Here is a 24538-nt window from a genome sequence, read left to right on the forward strand (position 1 = left end):
GAAATAAAAAAATATTTGATCGGTTCTCGGTCATAACTAAATTAACCGAAAAATACAATATATATTTTAAATGATTAATTAATAAAATATATTAAATAATCATTTTTTATTTATAAAAGTAATAAATATGATTTATTATTAACAAAAGAATATTTACAAGTTAAATGTTATTATAAAATTATAAAAATTATAATTATAAATAATATATTATTAATAAAATTAAAATTAATATATTAATTAATGAAAATTTAATTATTTTAATAAAAGGATAACAAAATCAAATTTATCAAAATAATTAAATTTTATTAATTAAATTTAATTATTTAATTATAACCGCATAATAAATACCAGTAATCAATCATGCTGAGCTGCCATGGCTTGAGGTCATTATTTTTATTTTCTTACTTCACTATGGCAGGACCAAAATTTACTTTCATCTCGTAACTATCATCAATTCCTCGCATGAAGGTCACCGATCTCGACCCTAGGCACTCGTCCTTAAGGCAGTAGGATTCAGGACAAAAACGGCGCTGTTGGCGCATTAGAGGAGAAATTGAAGCGGCAGAGAATGTGCGTTAGCATCGTTATCAAATCCGATTGTCAATTTTTTTTTCCAACTTTTCTTTTTTTAAAGGAAAATTTTCGGCTTCGATTCGCAACCGAACCAGTTAATTCTGGTTTGATTCAAATACATTTCGATCAATTTGCATTTGATCAATTTCATATTAAACCGGTCTGATTTCAGTTTGGACCGGACCGTGGCCGGGCGCAGGGCCATCTAATACGCGGCCTGCAAATTCAATTTAAAAAAAAAAAAAATCCATGGCTGCAGGAAACTACAGTTGCTAGTGCAAGTAGTGCTACATCAATTCAAAGCGAAAATGGCAGTGGACGCCAACTTTGCTTCCTTGTTGGACAATCTGAAGGTCGAAGATCCATGGCTTCCTCCTACAACTTGGGAGTCCATTCCTTCTCAAAATGGCGCTCGTGTCTCCTCTTCTCTTCCCCCAAATTCCTCTCCTCCACAACCGCCCCTACATCGGCCATCCTCCGTCTCCGTAAGTGGGTTCAAGTGTAAACTCGTTAATTTAGAGAAATCTATGAGCATATGTGTTGTGTGTTAATGTGTTGCTCTAGATTTTAGTTTGGGTTGATTGTTGTTAGCTTGAATGGATCAGTAATTTTCAAAATCCCAGTTGAAGATATAGTTCAGCTATGTTTGCGATGTAAACGTTTCTTTGATTTCTATGTAAATTACGTGTTGATTTTGTAAGATGATGCTTTTCTATGACCCAATTTTACATTTTGTGGTTAAAGTGACAATGGAGGTTCTGCTTTGATCCAATAATAAATGGATTTTTCACTTCTTTATCAGAAGTGGTATGTAATGCGTAATGTGTATTGCATCTCTCAAGTCATGGACATGATTTTTTTTTTCTCAGGAGGCAAGTTTAGTGAGATTAGCGTTGAACGCACTGCAAGGGATGCAATCAGCTCTTCTTAGTATCGAAAACCTTTCTGCTGCATTTTGTTCTGATCCTGCTGATAGGTCCTACCATCAAATTCCTAGTCTATGGAACCGGTCTTCAAGCACTCATGCATTGGGAAAGATTCTCAATTCCATAGGCTGCTTGGGTTCTCTGGTATTTCTTCTCCGTAAATTTGTAGATAATTTTATGTATATGAATGTGGATGTGCGTTCATCAGGAAATGGGTATGAACATTCTGAATCAGTATGTGAAAGCCAAAATGACAGTAATGTGCAAAAGCAAGAGCATCTTTCTTACAGTCTAGTTAATCAGGCATTTGCTGTAGCTGTAGGAAAGGTATTAGATGGGTACATATGCTCTCTGAATACAGTATATGCATCGGCAAGATTGAGGCGTTCGTCAAAAATTGTTGATGTGGCTTTGCAAGAGTCTTATGAGGAAGCATGCCTCACAAGCATAGTGCATTCTAAAGTTACGCTATTGGAGGTGTATATGCACACAAAGGAATTGAGGACTCGGATTGAAGCTCTTGGAAACATATGTAACCTGTATAATATAGCACTTTCCTTCTCAGTGATTTCTCTAGAGGAGTTAACTGCTAAAGCGGTCTTGGAGTTTTCTAACTTCTACAGAGGAGGATATCTTCTTACATACTTATATATGCAACTAAAGGTCTGGTTAAAATTGTTCATAATGTTTCTTCCTTTTATTCTTCTCCAGTTCTCCCCCTTGTTTTCTCTTGATGCACAAAAGTAACAATCTCAAGACTGTTTGTTTAAATTAATTTTGCTTATTTTAGTTATGAACCTCTACAAAGTAAACATCTTTTTACATGGTAATACATTTTGATATAGAAATTATTAATCTTTTTATTCAAATACCAGATTCTGGTATCGTACTAACTTTCAACTGTTGGAGAAGTATATGAGGTCAGGATGAATCAAGTGCACTCATTTCTTTGTACTGTTGTCTCTGTAAAAGGAGATGTATGGATGGCTTCTATCACAAATGTTGCATTTATTACTTACTATGATGTCAAGGATCATATTTTGTCATGCTCTTCCTTTTCAAAAAAAATTCAAGTTCTTTTTTCTTGCAAGTCATTCTTAACTGCTTCCAAGTTCTGTATTTTTTTTTTCTGTTAAAACTTGTTTCATGTTTCTCATGATTCATTTGAAACATACTTGTGAACATTATCCTGTAGGTTGCTGATCCTGCTCACCATGCTCTACTCAAGTTCCTCTTTCTTCGCTCATGCGAACCATATTGCGAATTTATAAGATCATGGATATTTAGGGCTGAGACTAGTGATCCATATAAGGAGTTCATAGTAGAACGCATTGATAATCCACCGGCTGATCTCCATTGTAATGCTGGCGTCCCTTTTGATTTCCCATCAGCGAGTGTTAGGGTATGTTTTCATTATTGACTGCTTTCAATTCCAAGAGTCTTTTGTATTTGATTTACTCTCACTATTCTAAGTTAATGATGTTTCTCATGATATGGTTGGGTAGCAGGATGGAGTTGCTGTTCCTTGCTTTCTGAAGGACTTTCTGATTCCAGTTATCAGGGCTGGTCAGCAGCTTCAAGTACTAAAGAAGTTGCTTGAATTATGCAATTATGGTGGCCCTGGTGACTATACTTACGAGGATTTTCTTCCCATTTGCAGTGGATATTTAAGTGATGATTTGTTTTGTGCATCTCCAATGACTTTCAGCAAAGGACATTTAGAAGCTATGGTAACTGCAAGGAACAACCATTACAGAAAATTGTTGGAAAAACTTGAAAATCTGTTGACAAAGTTGGAGTTTAGATATCAGCAGGTAATGACTGTTGTACTAGGGGCTCTTTTAACACTTCTGTGTTTTCTGCTATACTTAATTAGCTGAATAGTTTGACATACTCTCTCTTGTTGTCACATGTTGCTGTCTAAGTGCGAATAGTGATGGACTTGGCCATTGGCTGGCATGGCATTTTCAGTATAATTTTTTATCTAGTGGCCAGTATAATAAAAGACCAACAATTTTCATTATATCCATTAAAACTATGATCCAGGATGAGACCATTCATAATTTCATCCCTCATTAAGATCAAGTATTTTCTGCTATAAATCTACCCCTTGGTTCATTCCATCACTCAAAATGTTGAAGTCTTTTTCACTTCCTGTTTCTCATAAGTAATATGTTGTACCATGATGCATACTATCTTGATTGTTTATTTCTTAGCCAGATATATGTTTAATTCTCCTGCTTAACATCAATTTTGCAAGTTTAATTCTCCTGCTTATCATCAATTTTGCAAGTGAATATAATGCTTTAACTGATTAGCGTTGTATGAAGCACAAAAATATCAATGCAACTTGTTCAACCCTTGAATATTTATCAAACTTAAATTTTCTAATGCATCTACCAGAGTTTTGTTGTTCTAATTGGTGAAGATGTTATAACATTTGTATTCAGCATATTGAATTGTTTTCCATGAAGCAATTCTTTTTCCCCTAGAAAACAAACTGCAAATCCCCTGCCTTCTAGCACAAGGCACTATTTTTCTCATAAATTGTTCTTTTCCTATGCTTGTATCTATATGTTCTTTTGTCTGTTTATAATGCATCTTTTTCTTGCAATGCTTAATTTTTGAAGGAAACAAGATGCCAATAATTCTGTCAAATGCTCAATATTTCATAAACTTATAATAGAACTGTTATTTCAGCATTGAGACTTTCTCATTTTTTTCCAAGACTTCCTTGTTTAACCTTGCATCACATGCTATTTTATTCCTGGAAGTGATTTTCATATAAGATCAGCATTCCAGCATATGATGTTGTCACACTTTTGCATTTGTTAAATCACATTGTTGGTTCCCTTGTTCACCAGAAGGTCTCTTTTACTGCACGTGCTCTTGGTTTGCTATAATAATGAGTCAACCAGGTTTTGTGAAATTGGAAATGTTCTTTCATGACAAGTAGTTGATTGTTTAGTGTACATGCATTTTAGGTAGTTCCACATGGTGCTATGCCTATCTTTGTTGACAGCAGTGGAGGGAGTTTAAAGAGTGAAGTTTCATTCACTTTGAATGATGGGTTGATTGTCCCTTCAACAGCTAACAAATGCAGCTCAAATGTGTAATCTCTCTCTTTCTCTCTTTCTGTTTATTTTTGATTCATGTGGCTGTGTGTTGTTAAACTTTGTCTGTAGGTATATATGCACTTAACCTTACCAACATTAGGAGAGTGCTTGAAGCATTCGTTATGAGGGTGAATGGGTGAGAATCCACAAGGGTTCACTGTTTAGTTTGGTCAGTTTTGGATGTGAGTCCTAAATTGAACCATCAAGTTGGTTTTGGCACTATATATATCAATTTGGATGGAGCAAATATGCCAAGTCAATCAAACCATGCCTAGATGGTTGGTATGGGTGTTCTTAAAAGCCCAAATTATTGGATTATGCAATTGTAATTTGAGTTTGCAATATCTAAAATCTCAAGTTTGTATCCATTTATGCAACTTGGGCTGTGTGGTTTTAGATGGGAATATAGACTATACGCAAAACAATGGGTTTTATCATTAGTATCAGTTCAAGTTGTCCAATTTTAAAATTTCAGGATCTTTTACTGGTTCAAATTTTCTGATTGAATGCCTATAAGCCTAAACGACCATGCTGTTTTTAAAATTGAAATTTTCAGGTCAGTTTTGAGTTTGATGGTTTAGTTTGTTGCTCACCATAATTATCTTGTGACCTGAATTTTATTCATTAAAATATTTCTTTCATTGTCATGGTTTTTTGTGGGTTATTTTCCATTTTCAATTTCTGTAATAGGCTGGTTTATTGTTAGATTTCTCTGCTTCTCAGGGCTGCTGATAAAACAGGTTCTAATCACTCTAATACAAGAGATGAATTCTATTGGTTGGATACATCTGATGTGTCTGAGTGTTCGTCTTTAAGTGGTTCTGAAGAGCATGTTGATGCTGAGCAACTGTCTGAGCATCCTAATAGCTTGGTAGGGCAGGAACAAAGATATTTATCTTCATTAAGGTTTTCCATAAGTATCCCCATTGACAATACATTGCAAAAGAATCCTCAAAGTGAAATGTCACGTGATTTAGAAAGCAATTTGCCTCAAGATTGTCTAAAGAATTATGCTCTTAGCTACTTTGTGCAATCCTATCATAATAAAAAAACTTTCAGTCACATGTTTGTGCCACCAGGTTTGAGGGAGTCAAACTTGCCGAGGATGTCTGATAGTCAATATACAGATTGGTTAACAAATAAATGCTGGTCAATTGACTTTCCAAATATTTTATTTTGTGATGATGAAGGGTATAGATCTTACTGGAGGTTACACCAATGGAACTCGGCCCTAGAAGTGAATAAAGAAGATATGGAATCCATAAATGAAGGTCTACCATATTTTAGCAAAATGACTTCTACGATGGATGTTTCAATAGAGTCGTTGGGTGAGGATCAAATTGCAAATGGCTTTCATACTTCAAATTCATCTGCATTGCAGCCGTGGAAGGATAATTACCACAGCAGTTTTTTCAGTAGAAACCCAATGCTGAGAAAAAATGCATTCTTTCACCCTACGAACAAACCTGGAAAGAAATGCAGCACAGTGTATGGACGGTCATTACCTTGCTTTGACTTTTCAACTGTAGAAGTCCCTTGCAATGTATCTGTGGAGAAGCTAGCTGGCAGTTCAGGACAAGAATTTGAGTCTCAGCTTCCTTCCCCTGATCCCACTGGTAAGAGTCATGACAAAGATAAACAAGACTATGGTGGAGATAGTTTTTTGATCGATAATGCCAGAATGTCTTGTCCTTGCTCACCCTTAGACTCAAAGAAACAAGACCAAGAAGGTCATATTACAACAAATCTTCTAGGTGGGAGGAATTGGGAGAGTCTTCTTAGTAATTATAGTTTCACTGAAAAGGAAAGTGCTGGACAGCACAAGGAGGGCTTGTTGGCCATGTTTCAGATTCCACTTGATATCATTATTGACAAATGCCTGCTGCAAGAAATTTTGTTCCAGTATCCTTTTATCATTTTTCATTTCCTTAGGATGAGACTTTAATAAATATATGCGTCTATGCATGTATATATGAGTTAATTTTTATATGCAAGTATGTGCACTTGATGTATAGGAAAGATTTTTCTGCTAATGCTTGGTTTTTTGTTCTTATATATCTATTTAATGGTACACAAATGACTTCAAACCTAATGGGATATTTGTTTGTGAAGAGACATGTAGCTGTGATCATATTGGATTCACCATGTTTACTTGGTATTTGTTCTCTGTTGGCCATAGCTTTTTTTTTTTTTTTTTTTTGCATTATGCTGTCTAGATGGCATGGAAAATGGATAGTTATTATTCACTTTTTAATGCATTAAACTAGCTGAACAATTTGCCAGGTAAATGTGGTGTGAGTATATAAGAGGGTGTCCCATCACACAAGGTTTCCCACATTTAGTGCTCCAGGATGGGTTAGATATATGGAGTCGTAATTAGCACTGCAAGGAGTGATTTAGTGGTTTGAACCTATGACTTCTAAGTCACAATGGATCAACAATGCTGTGACACCATGGCTTTTATGCTATGGATGCAACAGTATAATACTGTCAATTTTCTAATATCCAGTTGTGAAAAGCATGTTTGGAGTGCCTTGATTTGATGTCATCATTTATAATGTGCAGACCTTTAATTTTTTGCCCTTTTTCGTTTGTTTTGAATTCTTGTATGCTTTCACCATACTAACAATGTCCTTTTATCTTCCTTTGACTAACTTTGTTCTTATGAAAATTTCTTAAAAATCAGCACATTGTTATATATCCATTTGTTGGTTTGGGATTTTGCTATTTGATCTGGTTCAAAGAGGTTTTTGTCTGCCTTTGTTTAATTCATATGAAAAATTGACAATAGAGTTATGTTTAGGATCTAATTGCAAAGTTCTTTTCTATATTTCTTTGAGCAGCCTATGAAGCTCTATTTCGATACTTGTCTGTGTCCATGGTTCTGACAATGATAAGAAAGCCTTTATATGATATTTTTTTCAGCTCTTCTGGAGAAATCAGGAATCCTTTGTTAATTGAGAAAGTGTCAAGGATTGAAATCTCAAGAAAGTTTCTTTTTGGAAGTGATAGTTTTCTTTTCATGAATAATTTTACTGAAACACAAGGGTTACGGAAATTCTCTGATATTTTGAATCAAAATGCATTATGCATATTTCTGACATCATGAATTTGTGGTTCTCTCTTATTCCTTGATTAACTCTTTTATTCTCATCATTCTTCTCTGTTTCAAAGCATACTTACGAAAAATAATTGCTATTGTGCTCAATATGGTACTTTTGGCATATTAATCATGTTCAAAGTTATTTATTCCCTTGACAAGGCCTAGGTACAAATATGTTAGTAAGTTATCCATCAAGCTGCTTGAAGGGTTTGATTTATATGAACATTTACTGGCACTGCGACGGTACTATTTTATGGAAGTAGCAGATTGGACAGATTTGTTTATCATGTCCCTTTGGCATCATGTACTTCTTGTTAATCACTTTAATGTGTTATTTGTGGGAAATTGTCTTAATTCTTTCTAAATCCGTTCCATTTTCACTTGAAACAACAGAAATGGTGTGCTTTGGAGGCAGATCAGAGAGTTTCTGTGATTCAAGGGTTCCTCGAGTTGTCAGTTCAGAGGTCTTCATGTGAACGAGACCCTAATAAGGATCGGTTGTTTGTGTATATAAAGGGAAATTCCGTGATGCCTCTTTCAACATCTGCAATTGGTGAATTTCTTTTTCCTTGATAGTACAAACATAGTTATTATTGTGCCAAGACACAATCCTAGATTTAGCGAGCTGATGGGTATAATGCTGACATGCACTAGGCCCAAAACATTTGTGACTTGCCTTTTTGTTGAGACACACCATTGCTTTACATCTAGAATGCAAAAGAACTTTTCTTTGGTTACTTTCTGTGTCTCTGCATCTTATTGTTTATAAAGCCTTTTGTTTTTGAAAAGTAACAGTGTCAACATCCCTGCATTTGTTTGGCTGGACTCTGCCAATCTTAATGATTCAAATTTAAACTTTCACCTCGACAACAATAGAATTCGGTAGCTTCTAGTTGACTGAAAAGCTTTTACAGTGCCAGACAATTTTTAGTAAAATATGGACCCGCACTTTGTCACGGCTGTGGTAATGGTAGTGATGATGATTTTCCTGTAGTTAACCTTGGTCCATCGATACAACCATGGAATCTTACATGTGATTGGGTTTTTTTTTTTTGTTTTTCAGTTTTTCACCTTTTACTGATTAGCAATCATAATATCGAATTTATTGCGTTCAAATATTAATAGATATTTTTAATGTAATTTAATTGGTACCAAACTGATAATTGAACTACATAGTCTTTTTCGTTCTTTCCTTTCTAACTTCTAAGCTAAAATGAATATATATTTCTGAAAAAATTTCCAGTCTTTTAAGCATTTCTCATATATCATTTGAGTATGATATAGCTTGCCACTATGATGTGTGTTTCTTTCCCCTTTACTTCTAATTCCTAGAAAGCAAGTTTCTCTAATTTTCCTTTTAGTTTTCTTCGTGCACTAATAATGAGCTTTTCAATGTGTTAGGAGTCCATTCCTTCGATTTTTTGGGTTTGGGTTATCGAGTGGATTGGCCAGTCAGTATAGTTTTGACTCCCAGTGCATTGAAAATTTATGCTGATATATTCAATTTTTTGATTCAAGTGAAGCTTGCGGTTTTCTCTTTGACTGATGTATGGTCCTCATTAAAGGTACGGATCTGTAGATAGTGCTGTATATATTTTCTTTCTATATGTTATATATCAGTTTCATACTTTTATCTTTCCATTATGTGCCTTATGGTATTGTTTTTGAAAGATGGTAGATGAATGAACTTGTGCTAGAAAATTGCTCTTTATGAGAAACACAAAGCATGTAGGAGGTTAGAATTGATGAGATTTTACCTTAATTTATGGGTATGCTTATGAGAAAATCATGTGATTGATTAGCTTAATTAATGCTTGTAGTAAGAAGTGATTTATGGAATGCCATTTATCTTGTACCTTCTAATTATAAATATAGACTCTTATGTATTATGCCAATTTACAAGTAAATGAAAATATAACCCTTTGAGGTTCATTTCAATTCTCTCCCTTTCTCTCCCTTTTCTTCTTTCTTATTAAAAAATCAACATGGTATCAGAGTCTGCAAAAAATTCTAGGGTTTCTTCTTTCTTATTGTCCTCCTTCTTTACAAAGCTACGGGTTTGAGTCCCAAAAGCTATTTTCCTTCTTTAGGGTTTGAGTCCCAAAGGTTTGGGTTTTAGTCCCAAGCTATTCATCTTCCTCTTCTTCTCTTTCTTCATGATTTGAGAATCTAGGGTTAATTTCCCTACTCTCTTCTTTTCCTTCATTAGAACCTTAGGTTTGAGCCTCAAAACTATTTTTCTCCCATATTCTCATTCTTTTTTCATTTTAGCCTAGGGTTTGAGTCCCAAAGCTAATTTTCTCTCAAATTCTCATTCTTGATGATGGATCTGTAACTTCAGCGAAAATCTCGTCAAAGGGAGAGTGTTGGAATTGATGAGATTTTACTTTAATTTATGGGATATGTTTATGAGAAAATCACGTGATAGATTATCTTAATAAGTACTTGTATTAAGGAGTGGTTTAAGGAATGCCATATATCTCGTATCTTCTATTATAAATATGGACTCTTATGTATTATGCCAAGTACAAGTAAATGAAAATGTAACCCTTTGAGGTTCGTTTCAATTCTCTTCCCTTTCTCTTCCTTCTCTTCTTTCTTTCTAAAAACTCAACATAGGTGTTCAGAATTTCATTGATAGGTATTTATAGAATTCACCGTTCTACTACTACTCTCAACAATTATCTTAATAAGTACTTGTATTAAGGAGTGGTTTAAGGAATGCCATACATCTCATATCTTCTATTATAAATATGGACTCTTATGTATTATGCCAAGTACAAGTAAATGAAAATGTAACCCTTTGAGGTTCATTCCTATTCTCTTCCCTTTCTCTTCCTTCTCTTCTTTCTTTCTAAAAACTCAACATAGGTGTTCAGAATTTCATTGATAGGTATTTAGAATTCACCGTTCTACTACACTCAACAATTATTTCAAGTGCTTCAATGCATCCTTCTGGATCTGAGGATTGTTAGTTTTGGATGCAGATTGCTTTGACTTAAAGCTCTTATGGTTCAATTATAATCGAAAATTGAAATTAATGCAATACCATATTAAACATTTCCTGGTTACTCTGATCTCTGAGTTTCATAGTCTCTGAATATTTGCTTGTTTGTATCTCTTCATGTAGCTAATTCTCCTTGTTTTGTTGCTTGGGGATTCAGTTTTTGAAACACCACTTAGAATTTTTTTTTTTCCTTCTCATTTTCTAAAATTTATTTGACATATGACCATGAAAAAAATGTTTTAGAGGTTGCAGGAGTGTTGCAATTTCTAGAAACTTGAATAAAATATTCATTGTCAGTCCCTGATGGAAATCTGAGTTCTTTTGAGTGTTTTTGTCATATATTAATGTATATGGTTTGTTTTTACAGGATTTGATTCACTTTATTAGTAAAAGGAGTCGCTCTGCAGCACATGAAAGGGAAGTGAACCAATTTAATATGTTGATAAAGATGAGGTATGCAGAACTTTTCCTTTTATATGCAAATATTACCATATACATTTTTTTTTGGTTACATTTTGTCCTTAAAGAGTAACAAACAGTGGAAACTTTTCTTTTCCAACCAGTATAGATATACTTCTGGCATTATTTTTACATCACCCAGTGGTCATGAATAACTTGCATGCATTGTAGAGGAGAATTTTATGGAAACGTCCATGAAATAGTCAAAACTTTAACCTGAAAGCTTGTGTTTGGTGTGATCTGGTCAAGGATATGAAACAAAAATCTATGCAATGGTCAAAGACTACTTGTTTGACATGACTTTTAGAGAGTGATATATTTTAACTTCCTCTGGAGTTTGATGTTCAGCTTAGCTGTAATTTACTGGAGTTTTAAATGTGAGCAAATCTAAGCAAGAATGTTATAAATTTCTAAACGGGAAATTGTAGTTATTTAATTTCTGTAACATTTGACAGGCACCAGGTCAATCATTTTATCTCTACTTTACAACAGTATGTGCAGTCACAATTGTCTCACATATCTTGGTGCAGGTTTCTTCACAACCTAAAGTACAAGGTTTGAAACTCATTGCTTTTTACTTCATTTTCTTCAGCTGTGGTAACTTTCTTTTGCTAGCTGTGTGCACTTAATAAAATTTAGTGGGGTTATATTTGGTACTGCTCATGATTTTCCTGGTAGTTCCATGCTGAATTGAGAGTTAATTTTATTTGAACTTTCATCCATATCACTGCCATGGTGACGAAATAATTTTACTTTTCCCTACTGTTGAGACAAATGAGATAATGTCTAAATCTAAATCATGGTTCTAGGACGCCTATCAACTTATTTGACATGGAATTTGAGCATTCATAATGACTACAGAAATTGTTGCAATCTTGACTAGAATTTCTCTTTTCCCGTGCAATCTATGTGGTTGTGGTTGTTATGATTGGCTATAGAAACGTGAGTGTGCAGAGATATGTTGCTAATGTTGTTATTTTACTTCTGAAGTTTCTTCTTTTTGGATGGCCTCTTTTTATCTCAAGAAAAATAAAAAAACTTTTCTTCTCTAGTTTTTCTCATTTAATTGTTCTAGAACTTGCCTTTGGTTATTTTAGGTCAAAGACATGATGGATCTGGAGTTAGTACACATGGAATATCTAACTGATTCGCTAAACATGTAAGTTCAGGTCTTCTTGTTTGATGTATATGAGTTGTCATTTGTTAGTAAGAAAATATATTCAGTGAATATCATAATGAAACTTTTGATAAATTTTTTTCCTTAATATTCATATAGAACAGAGATGAACAAATTAACAGTGTTTGTAAAGTTAACAATCATTATCTAGTAGACATTTTTACCTGCTAAAAACCTCATACCATTGTTGACATTGCATGAATTAAGCTGGCAAGATAACCTTGTTTAGCCTCAGTGCTGTAATTATTATTGTTATTATTATTATTTTTGGTTTGTTCATGAAAAGTCCAAATGGGCTGTGTGTGTCGTAAATGGGGGTAGCTATTGCTGTTTCATAACTATTACCGTAATGGTGAAAACTGTCAACATATTGGTTGATGGGGAACTTAATGCAGAATAGGAAGTTTAGAATTTTATTTAGGAATTTTAATTATTATAGAATTAGGAAATTTGAAGAATTTTATTATATAGGAATTTTATTATTATCAGATCTATTATTTCTTAATTTATCTTATTTAGTATTCCTAATTAGAGTTGAATTAGGATTTCTATTTTTAATTTGATTAGGGTTGTAAGATCTACAAATAGAGCTAATTTTCTATTATTGAGCAGCTTTGGATTGTGATTATTATTGAAATTAAATAAAATTATTGAGAATTAGTTTTCTTTTCCAAGGATCGGTCCTTGATTTCTCTTAGTTCATTATTCTTCTTTATTTGTTCTACATCAATTTTTGGTATTAGAGCCTAAAATCAAGCCAACGTTTCATCGCTTTCTGCAAAATTACTAGACCTCCCATTCAATTCTTCCCATTCCTTAGATCCCCACTTGTGTTTTTGTTCTTCGAAATTTTTTCTTGCTGACTACAGTTCAAAAAAAAAAAAAAAAAAAGAAGAAGAAGAAGTCAAAAATCAGAAGAACCTAGCAACTCTTCGTCAGCCAATTGCTTTCTTCGCATTGTCGGAACTTCAGTTTGATGCACCTGGAGTTTTAACCCTACGGATCAGGTATTTCGATCTGCTTTCACCAACAAGCTCATCCTTGTTTTCAGTAGAAACAACTCTTAAAAGCTGAATTTTGAGTTTTTTTTTTCTTCAAGTAAGGTATTTTTTTTAACTTCAAATGCTGTGGAAACTTATATTGAGAGGCTAGAAGAGGAGATCAATTACTACAAAAATGTTCTCGAAGAAGTTAATTATGACATTGGATTTCATAAGGGTCAATTACTATCTTTATGTCATTGGATAGATAATTATAGTTATAGACGTGATCATGAAAGATGTTCTTTCTCACACGATGAATATCAAGAAGTTAGACAGATTTTACTAGATAAGGAAAGGGAATATGAAGATTTACAATAATTCTTACAAGTTAAGGAAAGAGAGCTTGAAGAATGTAGGAAAGAACTTGTGATTTCAGGTATGAAAAAAATTGAAAGCACAACTTGATAAGTTATCAAAAGTTGAAGTACAGATTGATGAGTATCAAAAATAGAGCTTAATAAATTATCGGTAGTTGTACAAAACTTACAGAAGAAATTCAAATTGTAAATCAAGGAAAGAAGCTTAACGTTGAAGATGAGTAGGAAGAAAAATTCGAAGACCAACTTGAAGATGAAAATGAGGAACAAAAGGAGCAACCTAGGGAAACAAAGGTTAAAGAGTATGAGATTGAAGAATCCAACTATTCAAGTCTTGAGCATCACATGTTAAGAAATTGATAAAACTGCACAACCAAAGCTTGAGGAAGGTATATTGGGGAATGAAGAAAATTCTATGGATACTTGACTCAACTCAACTCAACTCAACTCAACTAAGCCTTTATCCTAAAAATCTGGGGTCGGCTATATGTATTCGCTCTCTCCACTCTAAACGATTTTGGGTTAAATCCTCAGAAATGTATAATGCTTCTAGGTCATGTACTACTCTCCTCCAAGTCAATTTAGGTCTACTCCTTTTTATCTTTCTATCCTCTAACCTAATGTGCTCTACTTGTCTAACTGGAGCTTCTGTATGTCTACGTTTCACATGACCAAACCACCTCAATCTCCCTTCTCTCAACTTATCTTCAATTGGCACCACTCCTACCTTTTCTCTAATACTCTCATTACGGACTTTATCTAGTCTAGTATGACTACTCATCCACCTTAACATTCTCATCTCTGCAACTCTTATCTTAGACGCATACGACTCTTTCAGTGCCCAACACTCACTACCATATAACATAGCCGGTCGTATGGCTGTACGGTAAAATTTTTCTTTCAACTTATTGGGAATCTTACGATCACATAAAACTCCCGTGGCACATCTCCACTTCAACCATTCGGCTTTAATCCTATGAGTAACATCCTCCTCACATCCTCCGTCTACTTGAAGGACTGAGCCTAGATATTTAAAGTGATTACTTTGAAACAGTACCACTCCATTCAAACTAACTCCTAAGAAAATTCTATGGAGACATCAATGAAAATTAAAAATCCTATTGAGTTAAAGGACATTTCAACTATTGTTCTCATTGATTTTATCTGCCCAGATGTTTCTAAGAATACAAAAACAAGCACAAACTTCTTCAAGCCATTCTTATTGCTACTATTAAAGAATGATCGTACTGTGTGTTCTCCTTACTTGATTCTTGATCCTTCAACACTTTAGAATTGGAGGTCAAATTTTCTCCAACCAAGGGAGAATAATGCAGAATAGGAAGCTTGGAATTTTATTTAGGAATTTTAATTATTATGGAATTAGAAAATTTGAAGAGTTTTTATTGTTTAGGGATTTTATTATTATTAAGTCTATTATTTCCCAATTTATCTTATTTAGTATTTCTAATTAGAGTTGAATTAGGATTTCTATTCCTAATTTGATTAGGGTTGTAAACTCTATAAATAGAGCTAATTTTCTATTATTGAGTAGCTTTGGACTAGGATAAATTTCAACAACTGTCCCTGAAGTAATATGGTTGTAATACTACAATCTTCAATTTTAAAATATAACATAAAACCCCCCTAAACTTTTAAATTTTACACAGTAAAATCCCCGACTTTCAATTACTGATTTCCAGTTAAAAATTGACGTGAACAGCTCCCATATGACGCTTAATCAACATTTCTTTTTCCTCTCTATGCAAAGTGTAAAATTATTCTCTCTATACGTGAAAAATTATTATGTCTACAGAGAGGAGAAAGACTCAATATACATATGGCTTGAGAGAGAAAAGAGAAATATTGACTAAGCTCCATGTTAGAACTGTCCAGGCGTGAACAGCTCCCACATGACGCTTAATCAACATTTATCTCTCCTCTCTTATGCAAAGTGTAAAATTATTTTCTCTACACGTGAAAAATTATTATGTCTACAGAGAGGAGAAAGACTCAATTTACACATGGCTTGAGAGAGAAAAGAGAAATACTGACTAAACTCCATGTTAGAACTGTCCAGTTCAGTGTCTGATTGAAAAACCAGAAATTGGAGGTTAGAGGAATTTTATTGTGCAAAATTTGAAAGTTGATGGGGTTTTATATTATATTTTTAAGTTGAGGGACTGTAATGTTACAACTAGATAAGTTCAGTGACAGTTGTCAAAATTTATCCCTTTGGATTATGATTATTATTAAGATTAAATAAAATTATTGAGGATTAATTCTTTTTTCCAAAGATTGGTCCTTGATTGCTCTTAGTTCTTTATTCTTCTTTATTTGTTCTACATCAGGACTCAAACCTATTTTTCATTTTCACATGATGGTTGCAATGATAGTGTGGAATGGAATTTAATTTAGTCGTAGATGTGGAAGGAGGAAGCTGGAAGCAGGGGTGTTCATTTGGTTGGTTCTGTTAAAAACCAAAAGTTTGGTTTATCTATATATATTTTCCTCATTTTCAAAATTCATATTTATAAAAGTAAATTATACTTTTATTGTCCTTAAAGCTAATATCATTCTTTGTCTTTTCATTTAAAAAAAAAAAGATTAGCTTTTAAAATATTTATGTATCATAAAATCATATTAAATAAAATATTAAAATTAATAAAAACATATTTTAATCAAAGCCCAACAATTCTAAGAACCAACACATAAAACTAGGGTGTGCAAGGTTTCTAGGGTCTAAAACCAAAAAATAATACTATACTGATTGGAAATGTACCTAACGAAGCGTATTTTACTATTTTGCTTCATTCCTGGTTCTTCATTAAGAACCAAATTGGAATCATATCGAACTTGAACTGAATTCAAACCGAACCAAACTCATACAAAACTAGAACCAATTTTATATATATGTTTTCTATGACTTTTGGATACATTATATACTTTCAATATTAATTATATATGTTAAGTGAATTGATTTTCTTGTATTCTTTAGGAATTAGTGTTACAAATATATATCTACCTATTTAGGAATGTAATCCCTGTAATTATGCTATCCTAACTAATTAGGAATCTAAGTCTATACAATTATATATAGGGCTCAACATTATCTATAACACTTCCCCTTAAGTTGGAGCAACGATGTTAATCATACCTAACTTGTTACAAATGTAGTTAACCTGAGCTCAATTTAGAGCTTTTGTAAAAATTTCTCCTAACCACTCTTTATCTTGACATGGTCTGTTGAGATAATCTTCTGTTGAATCTTTTCACGAATGATATGATAGTCAATCTCTATGTATTTAGTCTGCTCATGAATACTGGATTAGAAGTAATATAGAGAATAACTTGGTTATCACACCACAACGGAGCAAGTGGAGATGTCTTAAGACCAACTTCATTTAGTAACTAAAGTGTCCACATTACTTCACACGCTGATTGTGCCATTACATTGTATTCTGATTCAGAACTAGAACGAAAGACTACATTCTGCGTCTTACTCCAAGATACCAAATTATCTCCAATAAAGACATAATATCCTGTAGTTGACCTCTTGTCAGTCTTTGATTCTGGCCCAATCGGCATCTGCAAAAAAATTCAAAATTCAAGTGTCCATGATTACTGTATAGTTAGTCTCATTTTGGAACTCCCTTCAAATAACACAGAATTTATCCCAAGGCTTCCCAATAAGCAACAATTAGGGAAGACATAAATTGACTCACTACACTGACAGAGTATGCAATGTCAAGACGAGTTGTTGCAAGATAGTTTAATTTACTCACAAGTCTCCTGTACATTTCAGGATCTTCAAGCAACTCATAATCTGCTGCTATAAGTTATAAATTCGGAGTCATTGATGCATTGCAAGGTTAGCATCTAATTTCCCTATTTTTGTTAATAGATCAAAGACATACTTTCTCTGAGACAATAAATGCCTTATACTTTCTCTGAGACAATAAATGCCTTTCTTACTCCTCATATCTTCAATAACCATGAAATACTTTAATAAGCTTAAGTCTTTTGTTTCAGATTGGGTTTGGGAAAAGATTTAAGGGATGAAATACCTATGGAATCACTTCCTAATAACAATATCATCTACATAAATTACTGGCGAAATTAGCCCAGCCTTTGATTATCTATATAACACTGAATGATCACACTTACTCTTTTGCATATCAAACTCATTGAATCTCCCAAATCAAACCTGGGGACTTAGTTTCAAGCCATAAAGAGGCTTTTGAAGTCTGTAAACTTTACCCATCTCCCCCAAAGCAAGAAATCCAAGTAGTTGCTTCATATAAACTTCTTCCTAAAGGTCACCATGAAAAAACACATTCTTGATATCTAGTTGATAAAGAGGCTAGTCATGTTTGGCTACTAGAGAGATGAACAAACAAACAGAAGCAAGCTTGGCCGCAGGAGACAATGTATAATGATAGTCAATTCAATAAGTTTGAGCATACCATTTGGCAACGAAGTGGGCTTTTAATTGAGCCACAAAACCATCTGGATGCACCTTTACTACAAAGGCACACTTACAACTAATAGTTTTCTTATTTATGGGCAAAGGTATCAAGTCCCAAGTACCATTGGCATTTAAAGCCTCCATTTCCTCTATCATAGCAGCACGCTAGCTAGGATGTGTCAGAACTTCAACAACAATTTTAGGAACAAATGTATACTCTAAAGATGTAATGAAACACTGAGACAAAAAAGATAAATGGGCATAAGAAACAAAAAATGATATAGGATAAGTACATGACCACTGCAAATGCAACCTAAGTGATAGGCAGCTGGGTTTCCTCCTTGGACAGGTGGTGAGACAACCTGACCACTGGAGATGGGTCACCTAAGTGACAGTAACTTCGGCACCCAGAAAAATAGAGTAGAGGAGGAAACAAAATTTTCTTCAAAATCAATGCTATTATGCCATGTTAAGTGAACTAATTTTCTTGTATTCATTAGGAATTAGTGTTGCAAATATGTACAATTCTATCTACCTATTTAGAAATGTAATCCTTGTAATTATGCTACTGTAACTAATTAGGAATTCTCAACTAATTCGGAATCTAAATTTATACAATTATATACAGGGGTCAACATTATCCATAACAATATATAATTATATATATTCATATGCAATTTAAATTATATATATATATATATATATAAAATCTTTCACATCTCTACATTTTTTAAATAATTTTAGTTATAGAAGCATTAAATCACCTTATAATTCTTAATTATATGTGTACTTTGTGCTTAAAGGCTATATAAATAAAAAATAGCTAAAAGGTATGTTATATGATATATTGTATGTTAGCAACTAGCTTTAACGCTTAAATAACAATTCAAGTATGACTTTCCATAACAACAATTGCATAAAATTGTTTTAGGAATCGAAACTCAAATTGGAACTAAAGAAGCAAAAACTGAACCCAAACCTTACCAAAAGTTCAATTTGGTTCCCGTTCTCAGGCAGTTCTCAAGCCAGAACCGGAACCACGTACTCCTACTTAAGAACTCTCAAATCCTGTCTTGCAAATATTAATTACGTTTATTCTTTTTTTATGTGTAGTAAGTTATACCAAATAAAAAAAAAAAAAATCCTAAAACTAATAGCTGAACCAAAAACCAAATTGTGTCAGTTCAGTTTGGTTAATTCTGTAGAATCTGAATTATGAACAACCCTAGGAAAAAGTAGAGATTATGTAATTAGTCAACCTAATTAGGCATTTATATGCTCATGTACTATAATGGAGAAAGTATTCTTCCCAAAGCCTCTTGTCATGAAAAGATACATGCTATAGCTAGCTCCTACATAAACCTTGAGAATTGGAAGATGACATTGTCCTTTGTTGTCTTCATCATCATGTTTTTGCTTTATGCAATGCATCTCTATTTTCAATTTCTCAAAGTGTTCTAAAACATTTTGGTCTTCTCTTAATGCCACATTTGGTTTAGACAGAACATGAATTTTATACCTATATTTAGGCATGTTTGACAATGTAGTCTCACTTTTTTCCTTGTAAACTTATGTTCATCTTGGCCTCTTTTTTTTTTTTTTTTTTTTCTTCCTCGGTGATTAAGAGAATATGAGTTAACAGTGAATGCAAAACTTTGCAGATGTTTTCTATCCGATGAAACACGGTCTGTAGCCAGCATCATAGAAAGCATTTTGCAGTGTGCCTTGGACCTTCGGTCTTGTCTTACCACCAGCATTTGGGATGTGGGACTGTATCAAGAAGACTCACTGGGTAAACTTTCTAGAATCAACATGTCCCAGGTGATCTCTTGCTTCTTTCTCCATTATGTTGATTAGCAACATGAAAGTTGCATTCCATATTTATAAGCATAGGGGAAGAAGCTTGCGTGAATATGGATATGATCTTAAGCATCAGGCTGGGAAGTCAACCAAATGCTAAATATGAAGAAAACTCATGTCTTTTTTAAATTGTTTTACTTGTGAAAACAAGCAGATCCAGCCATTTGCTTGGTTGCATTTATGTAAATGAATCATGACTATTGAATGCATTTCCTTGTCTTTTAGCATCAATAGCCAACATATACTTTGGTTGAGGAAGTTGGTAGTACTAACTACTGATGACAACAATTATTGAAGGCTTGCTGGTACCATTGATAGCGCTTGTTTGACTATGCAAGTTGGACTATGTCGCCCAATGTGTTTCAGCATGTGTCCAGCAAACTCCATTAAACATCATCCTAGGCTGAAATATTTTTTTGATACAAATAACAAAAAGAATAAAAACATTAGAGAAAATAATTTCCTTCATTCTGAAATGTTAATGTTGTGTAGTAAAAGGGATAAAAGTATCTTTTTATTTTATTTTTTATTTTTTAACATGTAAGCATCAAAGGTGTCTACAAGTTGTCTTTTACCATATATTTTCATGTGTTGCTACTGCAAAAGGTATTTTTATGCTTATAGAAATTAACGAAGTCTGTGATGTATGCTTGAAATATATCTGCACATAGCTGCATAATATGGTTGCCAAAACAATTATCACTCGCAACTGCTTAAGTTAGCTGTTGGAGGCATACAATCGGAAGGATGTTACTGAAATGAATGTGTGCATTCGTTTCCTATTATTGGGGTTATAATTTCCCTTAAAATGTTAATAAAACAACTAAATATAAGAGTATAGTTCATAGTAAACTACTTAGTGCTTCACTTTTGCAGGTGCTTTCCATAAAGCAGAAGTTCAACAAAAATCTGAAAGAATTGCATCTATGTTACCTCAAGTCACCTAGACATGGAAAGTTTGGGCTTTCTTGTTTCTGGGGTTATCTCAACTACAATCAGTATTACACAGACAGGTAACCAAATGGACCTTCATGCCTTTTAGGTTTCAAGCTTTGCTTGCTGAACCATGGCGAGGGTTGTATGGACTAGAAATGTGCTTAAGTTTAGTCCAATTGAGTTTGATAACAGAAGGGCATTGTCAATAATTGTTGATTAACTCAGCATGTATGGTATTTGTGTTATGTTGGTCTCCATCTTTGGGTTTTTGATTCCATTTTGGGTTTATAGTGGGTAATAGCCTACAGTCTCGGGGATTTAGTGTTTTAAATGATAGGCAGAGAATTTTTGCTTTCTTCTCCTAGCCCTTTATGGGATTTGTATTGCAATGGTGGAATTGGTGTTCATTGAGTTGGGTGTTGATAAGGCCTTGCTTATGTTTTGCAGTTAGAGCAAGGGATTTTATGTATATAGGATCATGGTGATGATCATGAGCACGACCATGGTGATGCATTTGGAGGCACCTGCATTATGTCAAATGTGTATTTAATAATTTATTTTGTTCAATTGGATACAGTATTTTTATTTTTGTACAATTAAGCTCTCTTGAGAATTAAATAATGTATAAAAATGGCCTAGTGTTAAAAAAAAAAAAAAGACCTTTTAACAAAACTGCAATTTAATCAAATTGTTTTAATTTTGGCAATTTAGGTCAATTTTAGCATATTTGTTGTAATTTTATCTAATTGAGCAAACTTAGGCTTTCAATTTGGGTAATTTTTATAGTTCATTTTTGAACTTGATCCTGTATTTCACTTTTATCCTTAATTTTAATTTGTTAATAAAAAAATCTCTGAACTTTAATTTGTATCACAAGAAATCTTTCTAACTTGCAATAATATGTTTTTAGATTAAAAAAATTTATCTAAATTGCAGTATGATGTCTATAAATATAATATTAGCATTTTTCGATGAATGGTAAATCTTTCTTCTTTGCAGCAAGCATATCGTTGTAATAGCATTGATATTTATGTGATAGGTTTATATGGTGATTAAAATGATTGGTGTTTTTTTTTTCAATGTAAGAGGAAAAAAGGTAAAAATGTAATTTTATTGTTTTTTAACTTGCAAATCTGCTATAGTCTGTTAAATGGATTTTTATGAAATAAAGTTAAAATTTAGAGATTTTTTAGTAGCAAATTAAAATTAAAGGGCAAAAGTGAAATATGGGTCAAAGTTTTATTAATCAGAAAATTCGGTTAGCCTATTTTTATAGGTAGGCTAATCATGTGGTAGATAAATTTGCCAATTTGGCCATGGATGCTTTTGTAGGCTTTCATATTCTTCATTTTTCTCTTGGAGAGATCTTGGAGTTGCTTCAATGGGGTAATCAAAGTGTGGCTTGGCCTAGAGTTGTTTCGACTGCTAGGTGAGTTTGTTACTTTACCCTGCTGGAAACCTCTTGAAGATTGAATAAAATGTTTCAAGTCAGCATTCACCAACGCCTAATATGTACCTAATGTAACATAAGACATAACTAGCTTTACCTAAGACTCAACATTGAATCATTATTATTCTTAAAAAAACTCATTCCACACTGTCACATGCCTTTGCCATGTCATGCTTAAGGGACATGAAATGTTTTTGTTTGCCACCACAAAATTTCATGTGATGGAATGCCTCAATTGCGATTAGAACATTGTCTATAATAAGACATCTTGGAGCAAATGCACTTTGGGATTCGTCAATAATTGCATTTAAGATGTCCTTCAATCAATTAGTAAGTACCTTTGAAACTATCAATCGATTAGCAAGTACCTTAAAAACTATCTTATAAAAAACATTGCAAAGGCTTATAGGGTGATACTCATTAATAGATTTTGGATCCTTCACCTCTGAAATAAGACATATATGCGTATGGTTCAAACCAATTGGCATATAACGTCCACTAAATACATAAATAACCAATTAGACCACATCTACTCCAATAACATCCAAGCTTGGTGCCTTGGATGGGTGCATTTGCAGCTTGATGGTTAAAACAATATCTGAAGCCTCACTTAAAACCACGCCTACTGCCCTATGCCACTTACAACATCAGAAGGTTCCTCTTCATGCATAACCTTGTCACCAGAACCATTACCTCCCTCAACAATACCAACATTCAGCATTGAGGAATTATTAAGGGCTTCCACACAATACATAGCTTCAACCCTAATAGAGCATCATCCCTATTACCTACACTATCTTAGACTGATGATGCCTTAGGTGAAGAAGACTGAGCTATTAACCTTTTACCCAACAAATACAATTCATTTAATAATTGATCTTCTTTATATTTTTAACCAGCATTATATAACTTAAACAACTTCTCTGGAACCACTTGTAACAATTCACCATATTGAAGATTATATCATTTGCAATACCAGACATACATTCAGATATCACATAGCCCATATAGCCACACTTATAGCAAAACTGCAGGAGCCTTTCATATGTCAATGCGCCCATACTACTTCATTTGATGTAAATTTCATAAGCATCCCTCTCTGTATTGGTTTGTCAACCTACAATAACATTTTGAATCGAAAGGAGCTCGACTAGCCTCGTGAGTCATTAGAATCAAATGCAACAAACTTACTAATCATTCTAGCAATAATTTTTGTTGTTATGCTAGAAAGGAATTGGAATGGCATCTTTTATGCTCGAATCCAAAAAGGCCATGACTGGGAAACAATAGAAGATGCCAAATCCTTCTCCCCCATTCCTAAACAAACAAAAGCTTATCATTATAGCACCAAGGACCCTACTCTAAAACCTTCTTTTATCTAAGGCTAAAAATAATTGAAAAACAAATAAGTTATTCCCCAACTATCGAAAAGTGCTCCATTTCTCCAATCTCCAACTACGTAACATAATTATCTATAATGCTGGAACATTAAAGTCCTTTTAGCAAGTAGTTTACCCATAAGACAAAGAGAGATTTTCAACTTATATGTCTTATCAATATCACTCTTCGACACAAACTTCCCTACCAATGCTTCATCATCTATAAGCAGAAGAGAGGAAAGGATCTCCTCCACCGACTCTACAGTCATCTTACAATCTAAAACCATAAAAAACCTATGATCAATCATTGACAACAAAACCTTAGCTTTCAGAAGTATAGAGGAAAGAGTCCCACTAGGGAGAAAGGACCTACACAAAGAATAAACTAAACCAAATACTTTTTATGATATTAATATAATATTAAATGTACTTTTTGGGAATTTGATAAATAAACAAAACAAAATACTTAAAAAATACAAAATTTGAACATTCATAGCAATAGGAAAGTTAATTTTTCTTATGATCAACTTCACAATACATAGTGCTAAAATTTCAAATGCATAGATCTCATTTAGTTTTTAAATTTATAGACTTTCTCATCCATCAAAATAACATCATTCTTATGTCTATACCATTGTTGCTAGATCTTCTTGAGTTGCTCCTAGCATTGTTGAAGCCAAAGTCTTACTTTGGTTGATTGGTAATGTAGATGATGGATACATATTGC

At 33.4% G+C, this 24538-nt stretch overlaps 1 protein-coding gene across 3 annotated transcripts; it reads left to right on the top strand.

Annotated features, from left to right (window-relative positions):
• The first annotated feature begins 794 nt into the window (after positions 1-794).
• On the top strand, positions 795-21688 carry LOC110648730 (uncharacterized). Of its 3 annotated transcripts, XM_021803061.2 has the most exons (16): positions 795-1058; positions 1443-2162; positions 2695-2901; positions 3008-3313; positions 4484-4611; positions 5339-6231; positions 6322-6517; positions 7884-8022; positions 8112-8271; positions 9120-9283; positions 11093-11178; positions 11640-11739; positions 12282-12343; positions 19848-20007; positions 20923-21059; positions 21430-21688. In XM_021803061.2, exons 1-16 carry the CDS (start codon positions 882-884, stop codon positions 21431-21433), a joined length of 3639 nt encoding a protein of 1212 aa, XP_021658753.2. In that variant the 5' UTR covers positions 795-881; the 3' UTR covers positions 21434-21688. The 3 variants fall into 3 exon arrangements, with proteins under 3 accessions (XP_021658753.2, XP_021658752.2, XP_021658754.2); XM_021803060.2 differs by having other exon boundaries at positions 5339-6517; XM_021803062.2 differs by lacking the exons at positions 20923-21059; positions 21430-21688 and adding an exon at positions 17524-17589 and having other exon boundaries at positions 5339-6517; positions 19848-19989.
• The last annotated feature ends 2850 nt before the right edge of the window (positions 21689-24538 follow it).

This window comes from Hevea brasiliensis, chromosome 1, assembly GCF_030052815.1.
Source record: "Hevea brasiliensis isolate MT/VB/25A 57/8 chromosome 1, ASM3005281v1, whole genome shotgun sequence".
Taxonomy (NCBI): Eukaryota; Viridiplantae; Streptophyta; class Magnoliopsida; order Malpighiales; family Euphorbiaceae; genus Hevea; species Hevea brasiliensis.